At 36.4% G+C, this 14,939-nt stretch overlaps 1 protein-coding gene across 1 annotated transcript in view; it reads left to right on the forward strand.

Annotated features, from left to right (window-relative positions):
• Positions 1-28: 28 nt before the first annotated feature.
• Positions 29-14,939, forward strand: part of CAND1 (cullin associated and neddylation dissociated 1) — a 43,034-nt gene continuing 28,123 nt past the window's right edge. Inside the window, exons 1-2 of the mRNA XM_032493359.1 lie at positions 29-415; positions 10,318-10,461. Of these exons, the coding sequence (XP_032349250.1) occupies positions 348-415; positions 10,318-10,461 (212 nt within the window). The 5' untranslated portion in view covers positions 29-347. The remainder of the gene's footprint in view (positions 416-10,317; positions 10,462-14,939) is intronic.

Raw genomic sequence — 14,939 nt, forward strand, 5'->3', positions numbered from 1 at the left:
TTGGCCTCTAGCCCGTAGGAGTGAGTGCGGAGGGAGTGGGAGTGAGACGGGCCCGAGTGGAAGTGTCTGGCTCCCCGAAGAGGCCCCGCTGTACTCCTCGCTGCCCATGCGCTCGTTCTCCAGCGAGCAGCGCCGTCGTTAGGCCGGTCCCGTCGCCTCTGCTTCCTCCGGAACGGGCCCACGTCTCGCCTGGGAGGGGGCAGCCCGTCGAGGCGCCTCCCTAGTCAGTGTCTGCGTCGCGCTGCGACCCTGGAAGCGGGAGCCGCCGCGAGCGAGAGGAGGAGCCCCGGCGGCGGCAGCGGGCGGCAGCACCAGCAGCGCCAGCGGGCGGGACCGAGGCCGTCAACATGGCGAGCGCCTCGTACCACATTTCCAATTTGCTGGAAAAAATGACATCCAGCGACAAGGACTTCAGGTGAGTCCGAAATCCGACCCTCAGCCCACCTCGGGGCCCCTCGTTCGCGTCTCTGGCCCTCTTACAGGCCTTGCCCCACCCCTTTGGTCTTAACCGGCTCTTTTGCTTTCCCGAGGTCTCCAGCCCAGCCTCTGCTCCCCGGTCCCGCCAGGCCCCTTTCCTCGTCCACCTTCTCACCCCCTCCCCCCATTCTTTTCTTTAGGCCGTTGCCCGCCTCGGGTCCTAGGCCCGGTCTGCGTCCCCCAGCGCCCCCACCGCAGTCCCTCCCGGAAAGTGACTTTCCCGCCCCAGGTAGCATGAAGGGGCAAGACCGCGCACCGTGGTGGGGAAAGGGGTCGCTCTAGGCGTGGAGACCTGGAGGTGGGGCCTACCGCCGGCCTGCCCGAGGCGCTAGGCCGCCGTGCTCGCGGCGCCCAAGCTCCTGCTGCCCACTCAGGGACCCAGCTGCCGCCTCCTTTCCCGCAGCTGTGAGTGGGCCTAGGTGCGTTCAGTTTGAACGATTTGCTTTTATCCTCTAGCTCTTCGGGGACTGGGTTGTATATAAACTTTTTCTTTGGATTATCTTTTTCATGAAGGTGGGAAGAAAGAGGAGGGGGAGCCAGGATGGTGGAAACTTGACTCGTAGGGTTTTCCCGCCAGCATCTCTTGTCATTTTCCGTTGTCAGGTAAAAACCCAAACGGGAACTCGGGGTTTCAGTCTCATTTCCTTTTATCCAAAATTACTGCCAGAAAGGTGAATTGCTGAACCATAAACAAAGAGGTACATCGAGCAAATGGATCTTACTGAAAGGAGGAGTTTTTTAATATGGGGGTGGTGAATATGGTTTGTATAGAAGTTCTGTTGCAGGAGACTTGGTTCCAAACCGTGGTAACATGCGTATTGAAGAAATGTTATATTTTCACGGATTATCTTGGTTTCTCTCTCTTTTTTTTTGGACTACAGTAATTGTTACATTCCTTCTTTCCCACCTCCTGTCGCCATCACAAAATAAGCACCCGATTTAAAAAAGCTGTTTATATTATTGATACTTGTTTTGTTCTCTGCTGGTTGTGTTTTGTATGCATTTTAAAGGTACGAAGTCTTAAATTTGAATTGTGGCCGAAGGGCTTATTTGGTGCTTTCGTATGAACAATACACTTTTAACACTTGAAAACATGCCCACACTTCATGTACTGGAAAAGAATTTTCAATTTGTGAAAGGAGAACCATTTCTAATTAAATTGATACGCTGGCATATTAAAATGGCAATGAAATAGAGTTTTGATTGTAACTTCAAAGCCAAAGATCATTTTCAAAAAGTTTTGCTACCTAGGACGTTTTTAAGTATTGCACTTAAAACTTAAAATCAGTTTGCTAATTATAAAGATTTTTAGTGTCACTTTTTGGAGGAGACATGTTTATTTTGGGTATTTTAGTATTTTTAGATTTGTGTAGTTGTAGGGTCAAAGTCAAGATTATTGGGGGAAATAAAAGTTTTTGTTTGTTTTTTAAATAATTAGAATGCTGTTTATTTTCCTTTGGAGCTTTGTTTGGTCCCAGTGCAAGCCCCTGGAACGTAAACATTTGACTGGAACTTACATTAAAATCTGTAAGCACTGTAGAGTGTGTGGTGTAATTCCCCCGCCCCCTCCTGTTTCTGTCAGTTGGGCTCATTTTGTAAAAATACTGAATTTCACTCATTGTATTCAATTTTAGTCTAAAGACAGGACTTTCCCTATAATAGTACAGTTTTGTTCCATTAGTTAGACTTGTGTATGGATATATTTAGAGTAAATCAAGTCGGATGATAATACTACATATGTGATTATTGACTAAAGCTTCCTTTCTTAAATTTCTTGGAAAGATAATACATACATGCTTGGGGTTTTTTTTTTTTTTTTTTTAATTATATGGAAGAGTAATGTGCTAATATTAAGCCATACCCACTGTTGAACTTGATAAGGATTATCTACGAATTTGGGCTAGAATAAATCAAAACATTGCTTGGAGGATTGGTTATTCTCCTAAAAGTGTGATATTGGTGTATTTCTAATACAGTTGGTAACTATGATAATGTGTTTAGGAACAGTAAGTGACTTCTAGTAATTTATCATTAAGATATTTTAATTAACTATTTTAAAGACTTGTAATATGCTTAGGCCATCCAGTAAGAGATAAGTCTTTGAAACCAAAGCACTATATATATTACATTACTGACATTTAAGAGATTAATTAAAATACGGATCATTTACAGTTAAGTATTTTGAGATTTTTCTGTGTATTTTCAGTACTTGAATACATGTATTCTATTTTTAAATGATGCTTTCTAGTTTCTCATTAGAAATTTATTTACTTTTTATTTTGGTGTGAATATCATAGTTGTTACATGTTTTAAAATACCTAGTGCTAGAAGGATCTTGAAGACAAGAATAATTAACATTATAGAAAATCTAACATGCAAACCACTCTACCACTCTGCTAAGGGGAGAAGAAAACAATACATCAAAAAGGAAGAAAAGTTTATTTTTCTCATGGTGGACTCCAAAGAGAATATTTCTTGTTGGTCACAAGATGTGAGCTTTAGTCCTATAGGATTCTTTACTGTGAACTATCTGTGATACCTTGGGTAGGCTACTTAGTTCGGGATTAAATTTTCACTTTTGAGAGACTCATTCATGGGTTGCAAAAGGTCCCTTATAGGCCTGAAACTTTAGGTCTCTGGATGACTGCATAGTTTTTTAATGAAGAGAAGGTAAATGGGTGCAGGCTTCAAAATATGAGTGTCAGCATTTTTAAACAATCCCTTTATAGAACTTTTAAAATTGTAGGCTTAATTTATTGGGCAGAAAACTCAAAACCTGGTGTCCTTTTTCTTTCATGTTTCAGCATTCTGTATTCTTTGAAGGTAAGATATTATAGTTTAGTGCCAGTAAGTAGGTGACTCTGTAGATAACGGAATAAAACTTTAACGTGTGCAAAATGAATGCTTCATTTATAAATTTACCATTCTCTTATCTCTCTGTGCATAAGAGTTAATATTAATACTTCCTGTGGACTTTATACATTGATTCACTTTATCCTTACAACTCTGTTAAAGTGAATACTAGCAATCTCTATTACAGCTGAGGAAACTTTGATCTGAAGATAAGTACTTGCCCAGATAGACAGTAGTAGACAGTAATAGATCTGGATTTCCAGATACCCCCAGAGCATGAACTCTAACTACAATATTCTGCCTCTCCAAGATTTTGACTAGGAGACATGAGGAGTAAGACCATAAGTTTTAGTTCCCTCTTAAATTAGGTTTATGGAATATTATGTACTAGAAGAAACTTTAAATAATTCCCTGAGAGGAACTTCAAAAGTTGAAGATTAATGCTTGTCCTCAGTATTATCTACATGCATGTTGAATGGTTAAGACACTTGTAAAGAAAAATTATACAGGGCAATATGTAGTTTTCAGGCTTAAGTGGCAGAGAAGATGAAAGCAAAGAGATTCATGTTCAAGGAGTAATCTGAACTAGGTCTGGAAGTTGTACTTAGAGAAAATGGGTACAGGTATGAAAAAACACTAAGCAAAACTCCATTGGGGGAGAGGGTATAGATAATTCTAATAGGAGCACATAAAGACCTTGTCTTACTGAACTTAATCCTCCACTCTATTCTGTGCCTTGGCCATGTGTGTTCTCAATAGTTACTTGTTTTAGTTGAATTGGATTTTAGTTCTGGAGTTAAGAAAAAAGCATGTATGGGTTGGGGAAGTTTCTTCAAGAAACCATTGTAAAGTATACCAGTCTATTCTTTTTTAAATTTTATTTTCATTTTTGAAAGGGGGAGATAATTGGGTTTATCTATTTATTTATTTATTTATTGTTTGAAGGGAGGTACTGGGGATTGAACCCAGGACCTTATTACCCAGTCTGTTTTTTAAATTACCACTTGATACTATCTTAAAATACTTTACTGTACTGTAAAATTTCCTAGCTTGATAATGGCTTATGGTACCAAATTTATATGTTTTGGTTATTGGAAGGCATTTGCTCTTAGAACCTGTCTAAAATGCTGGTGAAAATCTCAGGCCTGTTATGGAATCATCACAGAGCTGGAAGGGACCTTAGAGATCCATAGCTTTAACAGTACTGTGTGGGCATTTATAATAATGTAACAGGAGAGGCTAAGTTACCTGGTCTGCTTGTGCTTGAAGAAAAGTAGGTTTAATCAGAAGAAATAGATTTGTAAAGATTAAAAAGGTGATTTCTGAGCACTTTTTAAGTACTTTGTTGATGGCAGTAAATTACATGATCCCACTTAGGTATTTTGGAGGGGGTGTGTGGATACAGATAGAGTACTGCTAACTGATTATCAACAGTGATTAGGGCTCACCACTGAAAAAGAAGAGGGAAGGGCCTCATTGAAGGAAGTGGGAAGAAGAAAGATGACTAAAAATTAGTTTTATTTACATGAGCAATATGTAGACTGTCCCAAGTTAATTCATATCTCTAGTAAGAGAGTAAGTGAGAAAAGGTGAGACAGCAGTGGGGTGTGAACAAGATCTTTGAAAGATAATTGGTTCACTGGGTGGTGCATTTGGCCCATATCATTTAGATGTATGTTGGAAACAGGGTAAAACTGTGGTTGTATTTTAGAAGAAGGATTGTGAAAACCAGTCATTGTGCAGTAAGGCATCTATTGCTACCATTATTTCTGCTTCTCTACATTGAATTTACTAAAGATGAATAAGTTCTCCCCTCAGGAAACTTTCAGTCCAGGAAAATAAGCCAAGTGTGTAAGTTCCAGTCTGTCTTGCATACAACTTTTTGCAGAGGCTGGCAGTTTCTAACGATGGTCCCTGCAAAATACTTGAATAAATGAATGACATGGCACTGCCTGTAGGTTAATCTACCTGAGACTCCCATAGAAGTCAGAAAGTTAACATGTATCTTCTCCCCTCCCAGCTTAAGGCTTTTTTAGTCTTATTTTGTCTTGTTACATTACTAACCCACCAAATGTCCCAGTTGGAAAATCTTGATGTCACCCTTCTCCACCTTCTTTCCTTTAGTTCCCTCATGGGTATTTCTCAAAATAGTCTCCCCATCTCAGGCCTCTTTTTAATCCAGTCTGTTGATAACTCTTCCATTTGAATTTTCTTCCTAAATATCACAGCTGATCATTGCCTTCCATACTAATTCCCACTGACCGAGAAACTAAACTTTTTAGAGGTTGCCATCTAAGCTCACTGAAATTACTCTCCTTCAGATCCCTAACAATCTCCAGGTAACTAATTTAGTGGGTATTTTCTTTGCTCATTTATTTGGTATGTAATGTAAGCACTGTTTATCATTTTTTTCCTTCTTGAAATTCTCTTACACGTATAGATATCCCTCACACAGGTTGGGTTTACCATTATATTGAGGGAGAACACACTGTGGGATGTCTCAGTAAGAGGATGTTAGGACTTACTTGGATAATTTTGGGAAGGGTCTAAGGAAGCAGAGGTTTGCTTTAGATTGAGTGTTGTCAGAAAGTGGAGGCATTTCTATCATTTGACATCTTATAAAATGTTATAAGAAGGGCATGCTAAAGCAGAGGAAAAGCTAAAATCAGTAAAGAAATAGCAGTCACTCATTTAGTTAGAGGGTATTTGGTATTTTGTGTTGCTAAGTGAACTTGTCTGAAGTGGATGTTCTGTATGTTTATGTCCAGGAAAACAATGTGCTTTCACTGTAAGCATCAGATCAGTTTGGATTATTCATTTGGATGTTAACATGAGGTTTAGGTATGTTCCTGGGATGCAGGGGCTGCTAGGTCAGCTCTAGTCCTCACTTTTGGCCAAGGGCAGACAAAGTTAGGCTGCTGGGCACTAATTCCTGATGTTGACATCTTCTCTTTTGCTGGAATTTTGTTGATTAGGATCAAAGGAGTGACCATTTAGTATAGTCTGTAGTTGAACCAAGCTAGCTTGTTAATCCTTTCTTCCTCTGTTATAAGATGAGTGGTTGAACTGATGTGTGGCAGTGGTTGTTCAGTAACATTAAGATTCTGAACAGGATGCGTACCTACTAACACCCAAGTCCTGTGGTTTCCCTCCTACTCCTTTGTTCATTTCCTAACTCATCCCTTACCATCCCCGTATCTAATCCATTTCAAAGACCTATTAATTTTACCCTTGTAAATCTCAGATAGGGTTGATGCTTATTCACAGTACTTTCTATAAATTTGCAACGAACATTGAATTAGCAATACTGATTGTGAGGGAAATACAGGGTTAGGTTCCTGTCAGCCTCTAGTCACAGTATTTTTTTCAGTTGATCAGTTCAGAACCTTGTTTTATGCGTTTCTGTTTAAAGACACCAATTTAATATATGTTTCATTAGCATTGAACTCACAGCCAATGGTACTATACCTCATGCATGAGCAAAGCTTATCTACCTTGTGTTTCTGGAAGACATGTCACAGCCTTCTTGTATTCAGGAACACTAGGTAGCATTTCAGTACGACACTTGGTGGTCATTTTAAACAGCAAAATTACCAACAAATAGCACAAACGTGCAAAAAAAAGAAAGTGGCACCAGGTAGACTGGGAAGAGGATGCTTGTTTACAGTATGAGAGCTGGAACAAGGCAGAGCATCATCTTGTGTACCATCAGTTGGGAGTGTGTGTGTAATGTGTACATTGGATAATTCAAATGTTTCATCGTTCTTCACATGTCTGTAAATTACATGAAAGCACTGGAGAATTGATTTTGGGGGTTACAAAAAATTTTACTCTGTTAATAATGAGAATTGACTGTATGTCCGTTTTTCCATCTCGTTTGACTGTCCTAACCCTAACCTTACTTATAGCTACCATCATTTCTTTCTCACTTAGACTGCTGCAATAGCTCTCCTTATTGTTCTCCATTCAGTCTGCTAAGTGAAGTCTGGTTCTCTCCAAACTGTATTCCGCAGTGTAGCTGGAGTATCACTTCTGAAATGTAAATCTGATCATTCCATTTACTCCCCATCTCTATGCCAAATGCCTTTCAGTAGCTTCCCATCGCTTTGAGAAGAAAGACTAAAGAGATTTTTAAAAATCCTACTAAGATCTACAAATCTTTTTAATCTTTCAACCCTTGCACGATACACAACTTCCATTCCAGTCTAGGTCAGATTACTTTGTTATAACATTGTCTTGTCTTTGTGACACATTCTTTTTCTTCATAGCATTTATCTCATGTATGTAAATACTCATGTAGTTTTTAAAAATCAGTATGCCTTTATTTGACTGTTAAGTAAGCTTGAAGATAGTAGGAACCAACCATATTTGCTTTGCCAGTCCTTGTGTCCATAGCACCTAGTACAGTACCTTATAAATAAAAGGTTTTCACTACATAGTAGTGAGTAAATACAGCCTTTCTCATCTTGACCTCAGCCTACATTTCCATTTTCCTGTTAGGTTTCTATTTCCTTATGACTCAGACACACTGAACTGCTCCTTAGTCCTTCACTCTGGGGTATTATGGTCCGTACCACCACCTCCATGCACACATATAAATTTAATATCCCAAACCAGCTTTCCCTGTGCAAACCCCTATTAATCTTTTGAGATCCAAACTAACCATCAGTTCTTTGATATGATCATTGCCAAACACCTTGAGTATTTTAAAAAATTTGCTTGAGATTTGTCCTTTACCTGTCTGTCAGCCTTGTTAGATGAAAAAGCTAAGAAGAAGGGACTGAGTCTGCATCATCACGGCCCTTGGTACTATTCCTAAAACATTACATGCTTAAGAGCCATTTTACAAATTGGCTTTTGAATCTGCCATGGACGGCTTTCAAACTGGTCAGACAACTTCCTTATAAGATTTATAGTGCAAATTTTTAAACAAATTAAGAGAAGGAAGAAATTCTCAGAACTTTCTGGCTTCAGAGTCACAATTAAAAAGTAACTCTTATAACCTCCTACTATCTCAATCTAGTTTTTTTGGTTTATAAAAATACTCTCTATTGCTAATTTTGCAGGTGCTCATTTCAACTTTTTAAAAATCTAACCGTTAAGTATAGATTTTTGAAAATTGATAGACTTCTTTGTTAGAATATAATCTCTCTTGAGGTTAGGAGCCAAGGCTTACTTACCTTTTATCTGTCTTTTGCTCATAGTCCAGCCTTTGTAGCATAACAGGCAGTGAATTAATAAATGGTAAATAAAGGAAGAAATCTGTACATCAGTAGAATTTCTTCAGAACCATAAAGTAACTTTTTTATGTTGGGATTATATGCTTTTTTTAAAATTTAAATTGATGCTCAGTGTGTTTTCTCTTCAACTAGATGACTAACATTTCAGGGGTCCTTAGAGATCCTAAGTAGTATGGTTATATTATGGATTTTATCTAAGCAAAACAGTTAAGGTACTTTCCATGCTTTGTGTGTAGAAGTGCCTGCATTAGCATTCTTTTCAGTTTTGTGGGTTTTATTTTTAAACTGTCTGGAATATTCTGTGGTTTTAATTTCATTTTGTCATCATATAAAATGGGGAGGAGCTTCCAGTTAGAACTGTTAATTTTAAAAAGGCACATGCTTAATTTATCTTATCAATTTGAACATATGCTTTTCTTTATAAGCAGTTTAACAAAACTTGATAAGAATTGTACTTGTGTGTAGTTTAAACTTTATCAAATCAGTATTAAATGAACATACTAGTTACTGGAGTTCACCTTAAAATTACAAGTAATGGATTGCTAAATTAGTAAGTTGTTCTGCCAATCCTTACTACATAGTTTATTGCCTACATTGCCAGACTATCAGCTGTTTATCATTTCAGCTCCAATAGTTGTGTTCTAAGATTGATTTAAATGTGGATTTTGACGTTTCTGTATGTAACATGACTGTTAAAGTTTTACCCAAACTGGATCTGGTTCAAATAGAAGAGAAAGGCATTAATTTAAGTAGCCGTTATTTTGGTTAGATTATTTCAATAGCTGGAGGGGAGCCAGGAATTCTAAGGAGAATTCATTTGGCTTTTAAACAGGTTTTGGAGCTTTATTTCGATGTAATTATCTAATATTCTAAGAAATTTATTTTTAAAATGAATTTTCTGGTGAGGTATATGAGAAAAAAATCTGAGAGAAAAAAATTATTTACCTTATTTTCATCTTCTGTTCATCCTTTTCATTTAAAGCTGAGATTAGACAGCTGATCATAATGGAGTTTTTGTCTGGCCTTCCTTTGGCAAAGGTTCTTAAGGAGTGGGGGCTGGATGTCAGGTGGAACAACTTTCTGGAATCACCTCTTCATCATTTTGAACGTACACCTGATACTGGTGGTGGGCTTTGGGGTGGAGGTGAGAATTTGCATTTGGGAAGTTACCAGTAATTTGTAATATGTGACCCCCAATCCAACACAAAATATTACACAGGAAGGTAATTCTTAATGTTAGTTAAAAGCTTCTTAGATATAATTCAAATCACATGCAGAGAAAAAGTAAAGAGGAGCTTTTCTTTTCCTAGATGCAGTGATGTAATTACAGTTGATCCCTAAATGATGGGTTTGAACACTGTGGGAATTTTTTTCAATAAAAATTGAAAAAAAAATTTCAATAAAAATACTATATGATCTATAGCAGGTTGAATTCACAAATGCAAAACTGCAGATATGGATGATGCTGGAAAGTTATACATGGATTTTTTTCAGGGGAGGTTCGTGACACCTCCAAAACCCCTGTGTTGTTCAGGGCCCAACTTAGAATGAAAGAGCATTCGCTGTAGGTCCTGTCAGTAAATTTGAAATCAAGACTAACCTGGGGAAAAATAGTTGTGGTCAATGATACCTTGTAAGAGTAGATCAGGACTTAGATATGAGTAATAGCATTGGGTTTGAAAACTATGATCTTTTTTATTAATGCTTAAAAAATTTCATTACCAACATATTTTAATTTTTTTGATAGGTTTATGGCTACAAATGATTTGATGACAGAACTGCAGAAAGATTCCATCAAGTTGGATGATGATAGCGAAAGGAAGGTAGTAAAAATGATTTTGAAGTTACTGGAAGATAAAAATGGAGAGGTACAGAATTTAGCTGTCAAATGGTAAGTTGTTTTTTGATTGCTTTTCACAGCTCCCATTTCCTTTTAAAAAACTCAGTGTAATAATTGGTAAATTATTATAATCTTGTAGTATGTTTTTCTGGAATTTTCCTTTAGAATATGTAAGTGATTGGTGATTGTTTAGTGTTTGTACTTGGTACATGAGACACATTTCCTTATATGTAGTTTCTGTATTGGCTAGATGTGGCCTTCATGTTATTTTAATTCTTTTGAAGTACATACAGGAAACTCCAGAAAAAGCAGTTCTCTTATTCATTTGGCCAGGCTTTTTAGCTAGGTTAAAAGGCCTACTTACTATCCATCTCTCTATTCCAGTGGGGGAGATATTTAAGAACCAATGACAAGGGAAGTAAAAAATAATGACAAGGAAAATAAAAGATAAGAAGACTTAATAAAGGATAGCAGCTGTAATTAAAACCATAATTAAATCAACATGGATGGTACAGTAGTTATAAAGAATCTTACCTAAAAATTGAGAATTCCAGTTATCTTTGTGTGTACAGTACATTGAGAGTATCTTGTTAGGCATGATATTGACAGTTGGACTCAGGATTAGTAATAAGGTACAGAATTTGAGTTTTTGGTAAATTGTATTAATGCATCTGTTTAATTTATGCATACCAAATATTAGAAGCCCTGAACAATTTACATACTAAGTTAATAGTATAATCTTTGGTTTCATATGAAAATTAGATTCTGAAATTTTATGTCATTTTGTATGGCATATAATGTTTGATATCAGCTTAAGTAAAGCATTGTCTTAGTACCTTTGTTGGATTTTCTTGTAAAGATTTGAAATTTATTTTAGGCTAAGGTTTTATGTACCTGCTGTAAAAAACAGGCAAAAGTGAGAAATCATTGGTCAGCTAGAATTTCTAGACTGGTAGTACAACTTTCTTTAACTTGGGACATTTGCAAGTTTAAAATAAAACAGGTCCTAAAGGAGTTGCTGAATAATGAAAGTGAGTCTGGTTTTACTTAAATCATTATTTTTCATTTTTTAATTCTTTCTTTTGCCATATGCTTGTTAATAAACAAAGTTGTTTTGTTCAAAATATATGCTGAACAATTGTCAGCCTTTAAGAATGATGATTGAAAGTAGGCTTTGTCCTAGAAAGAGGTACACAAAGCTTTATTCACTTAACTTTGAATCTTTACTTGTTAGGAATGTGACCTTTTGATCTTTCGATGATCTTTTATACTTAAAATTTAATGGGTGGAGAGGAAAGTGACATATATTCAGGAAAAATACGACAGGAATTAAGATATGAACAGAAGTAATATATTAGGAGATAAAACCCAAGAACTGATTCTTGGAGGAGGGAAAATCCCAACACAAATTATTCAGTAGCCTTATCAAGAAATTGGAAGATTTATTACAGAACTCATCACCTGAAAGAAACTCATGTCTAGACATCTTTCATACAAGTCTTTGAAACCTCAAAGGACAGATAATTCCAGTACAGATAGTTCTAGTACTATTTCAGAACATACGGTGTGAAAACTTCCAGTCTTTTATTTAAACCAAATGCTGATAATAAATCCTGACTATAGATAACACTAAAAAAAGAAAGCTATGGACCAGTTTCATTTAAATGTTCAAAATAAAGTCCAACAATATATTAAGTGTAACATACCTTGACCAAGTAAGGTTCATCCCAAGAATATAGGAGCAGTTTAATTTTATGTGCTTTATTAATATTTTTATTTCATCATGTTAATAGATCAGAGGAAAAAAACTATCTGGTTAGTTGTCAAGGCACTGATAAGATTCAACTTTGATTATTGATTTAAAAAAATCAGAAGTGAAACACCTTCCAAAAACCAGCATCATAATTAATGTGTCATTAGAGTGAAAAATAGGTCAAGGATGCTTTATGTCTCTCACTAAAGTAAATTCATCATATATTTCAGTAAAACATTTAGTAACAAGGAATCAATAAGGACCTTTTTTAAAAAAAGTATACAAACAGATACTCATACCTCAACCCAAAAGCCAGTAAATTACCAGCTACTGTCACCCTGAAGTTAGGAACAAGGATGTGTCTCTATCTCCATTACATTTTTTTTGAAGGTATTAGCTACTATAAGGCAAGGGAGGAAATTTTAGACACAAAAGAATTTTAAAAGATAGATGGAAAAACCAAGTCAATCGAGGAAAATAATTAATGTAAGTAATAATCCAGTGAAGGAACAGGCTATAAAATTAATGGAAAAATCAGTAGCTTTCACATAAGCAAATAATAACCAGTTGAAAGATATGGAAGCAAATGTCCATTTATTAAAGCAACAGAATGACAAAATGCCTAGGAATAAATGTAACAAGAAATGTTACAATGGTGACCTTGGGTGACGATATTGTATGGTTTAAGGTAAGGTTACAATTTTTTACAACTTACAGAAGGAAAACTTTAAAATACTCTTGACCAGTAACACACATGTACTTGGAAACGAATGTACTAGAACAAATGGAAAGACATCCCGTGTCTTTGGATAGGATAACTCAACAAGATTGTCAGTTCTCTTCCAGGTTAATTTAATGCTAACTTATTTCTAAAAATCAGTAAGTTTTTTCCCACAAGCTACACAAGTTGATTCTGTATTTTGGTGGGAGGGATAAGGGGGACAGATCTTTGCTCAGGATAGCCATGAAAACCCTGAAACTTGCTAGAGTTGGACGTTTTGGTTAGCCCTACAAGATAAGAAAACATACTAGCGTGCTTATCTAATCAAAGCAGTAAGATATTAAGGCATTAATAGAACAGTAGAGTAAAGTAGAATGGAAAGTATATGATGAAGATAGTGTCATTATGAGAAAAGTTGGACCTTTTTTTTGAAAAACTGGATAACCATTTGAAAAAGATAAAATTGTATCCTTACCTCACAACTTTCCTACTTAAGGTCAACCTTGTTCACCTTAAATTAGTTTTATGTTGGGTCTATTAGTGTTTCATTATTTTTTATTACTAATTAGTAATTGTTCAGTAGTTGCGTGTAATAGCACAATGATATTTTTCTAGGATTTGGTTACTGTGAAGATACAACGAACATTCTTGTATAAACTCTTCTCAGGACATGTGTCTTTATTTCTTATGGAAGAGTGAAATTGCTTTTGTCCATTTAGATTTTTAAGAAATTGTGAAATTGTTTCCCAAAGTATTTGTACCATTTTACATGAAAGTACCAGTTGTTCCACGTTATCATCAATAGTTGGTTACCACTCTGTAGTTCTAGCTGTTCCAGTCGGTGTATCGGTGTAGTTTTAATTTACATTTCCCTGATGACTAATGATGTCTAATGCTATTTTGTTTGTTTATTGGCCATTTATTTATTTAATGATCATGGGCATCCTTTTTTTTTTAAATCTTTTTTTTATTGAAGTATGTCAGTTTACAGTGTGTCAATTTCTGGTGTACAGCACAATGCTTCAGTCATATATGAATATACATATATTCATTTTCATATTCTTTTTCACCGTAAGCTACTACAAGATGTCAAATATAGTTCCCTGTGCTATACAGTATAAACTTGTTTATCTGTTTTATATGCACCAGTCAGTATCTGCAAATTTCGAACTCCCCCAGTTTATCCCTTTCCATCCCCTTCCCCTCTGGTAACCATAGATTTGTTTTCTATGTCTGTGAGTCTGTTTCTGTTTTGTGAATAAGTTCATTTGTCTTTTTTTTTTAGATTCCACATATGAGTGATAACGTATGGTATTTTTCTTTCTCTTTCTGGCTTACTTCACTTAGAATGAGATTCTCCAGGTCCATCCATGTTGCTGCAAATGACATCTTTTTTATGGCTGAGTAGTATTCCATTGTATAAATATACCACAACTTCTTTATCCAGTCATCTGTCAGTGGACATTTAGGTTGTTTCCATGTCTTGGCTGTTGTAAATAGTGCTGCTATGAACATTGGGGTGCAAGTTTCTTTTTGAATTAAGGTTCCCTCTGGGTGTATGCCCAGGAGTGGGATTGCTGGATCATATAGTAAATCTATTTTTAGTCTTTTGAGGAATCTCCATACTGTTTTCCACAATGGCTGCACCATACTACATTCCCACCAGCAGTGTAGGAGAGTTCCATTTCTCTATACACTCTCCAGCATTTATCGTTTGTGGACTTTTGAATGATGGCCATTCTGACTGGTGTGAGGTGACACCTCATTGTAGTTGTGATTTGCATTTCTCTTGATAAAGCAATATTGAGCATTTTTTCATGTGCCTATTGGCCATTTGTATGTCTTTATTGGAGAATTGCTTGTTTAGATCTTCTGTCCATTTTTGGATTGGGTTTTTCTTTTTCTTACTAAGTGTATGAATTGTTTATATATTCTGGAAATTAAGCCCTCGTAAGTCTCATCTTTTGCGAATATTTTCTCCCATTCCATAGGTTATATTTTTGTTTGGCTTATGGTTTCCTTTGCTGTGCAAAAGCTTCTAACTTTAATTAGGTC

Source organism: Camelus ferus, chromosome 12 (genome assembly GCF_009834535.1).
Source record: "Camelus ferus isolate YT-003-E chromosome 12, BCGSAC_Cfer_1.0, whole genome shotgun sequence".
In the NCBI taxonomy this organism is placed as follows: Eukaryota; Metazoa; Chordata; class Mammalia; order Artiodactyla; family Camelidae; genus Camelus; species Camelus ferus.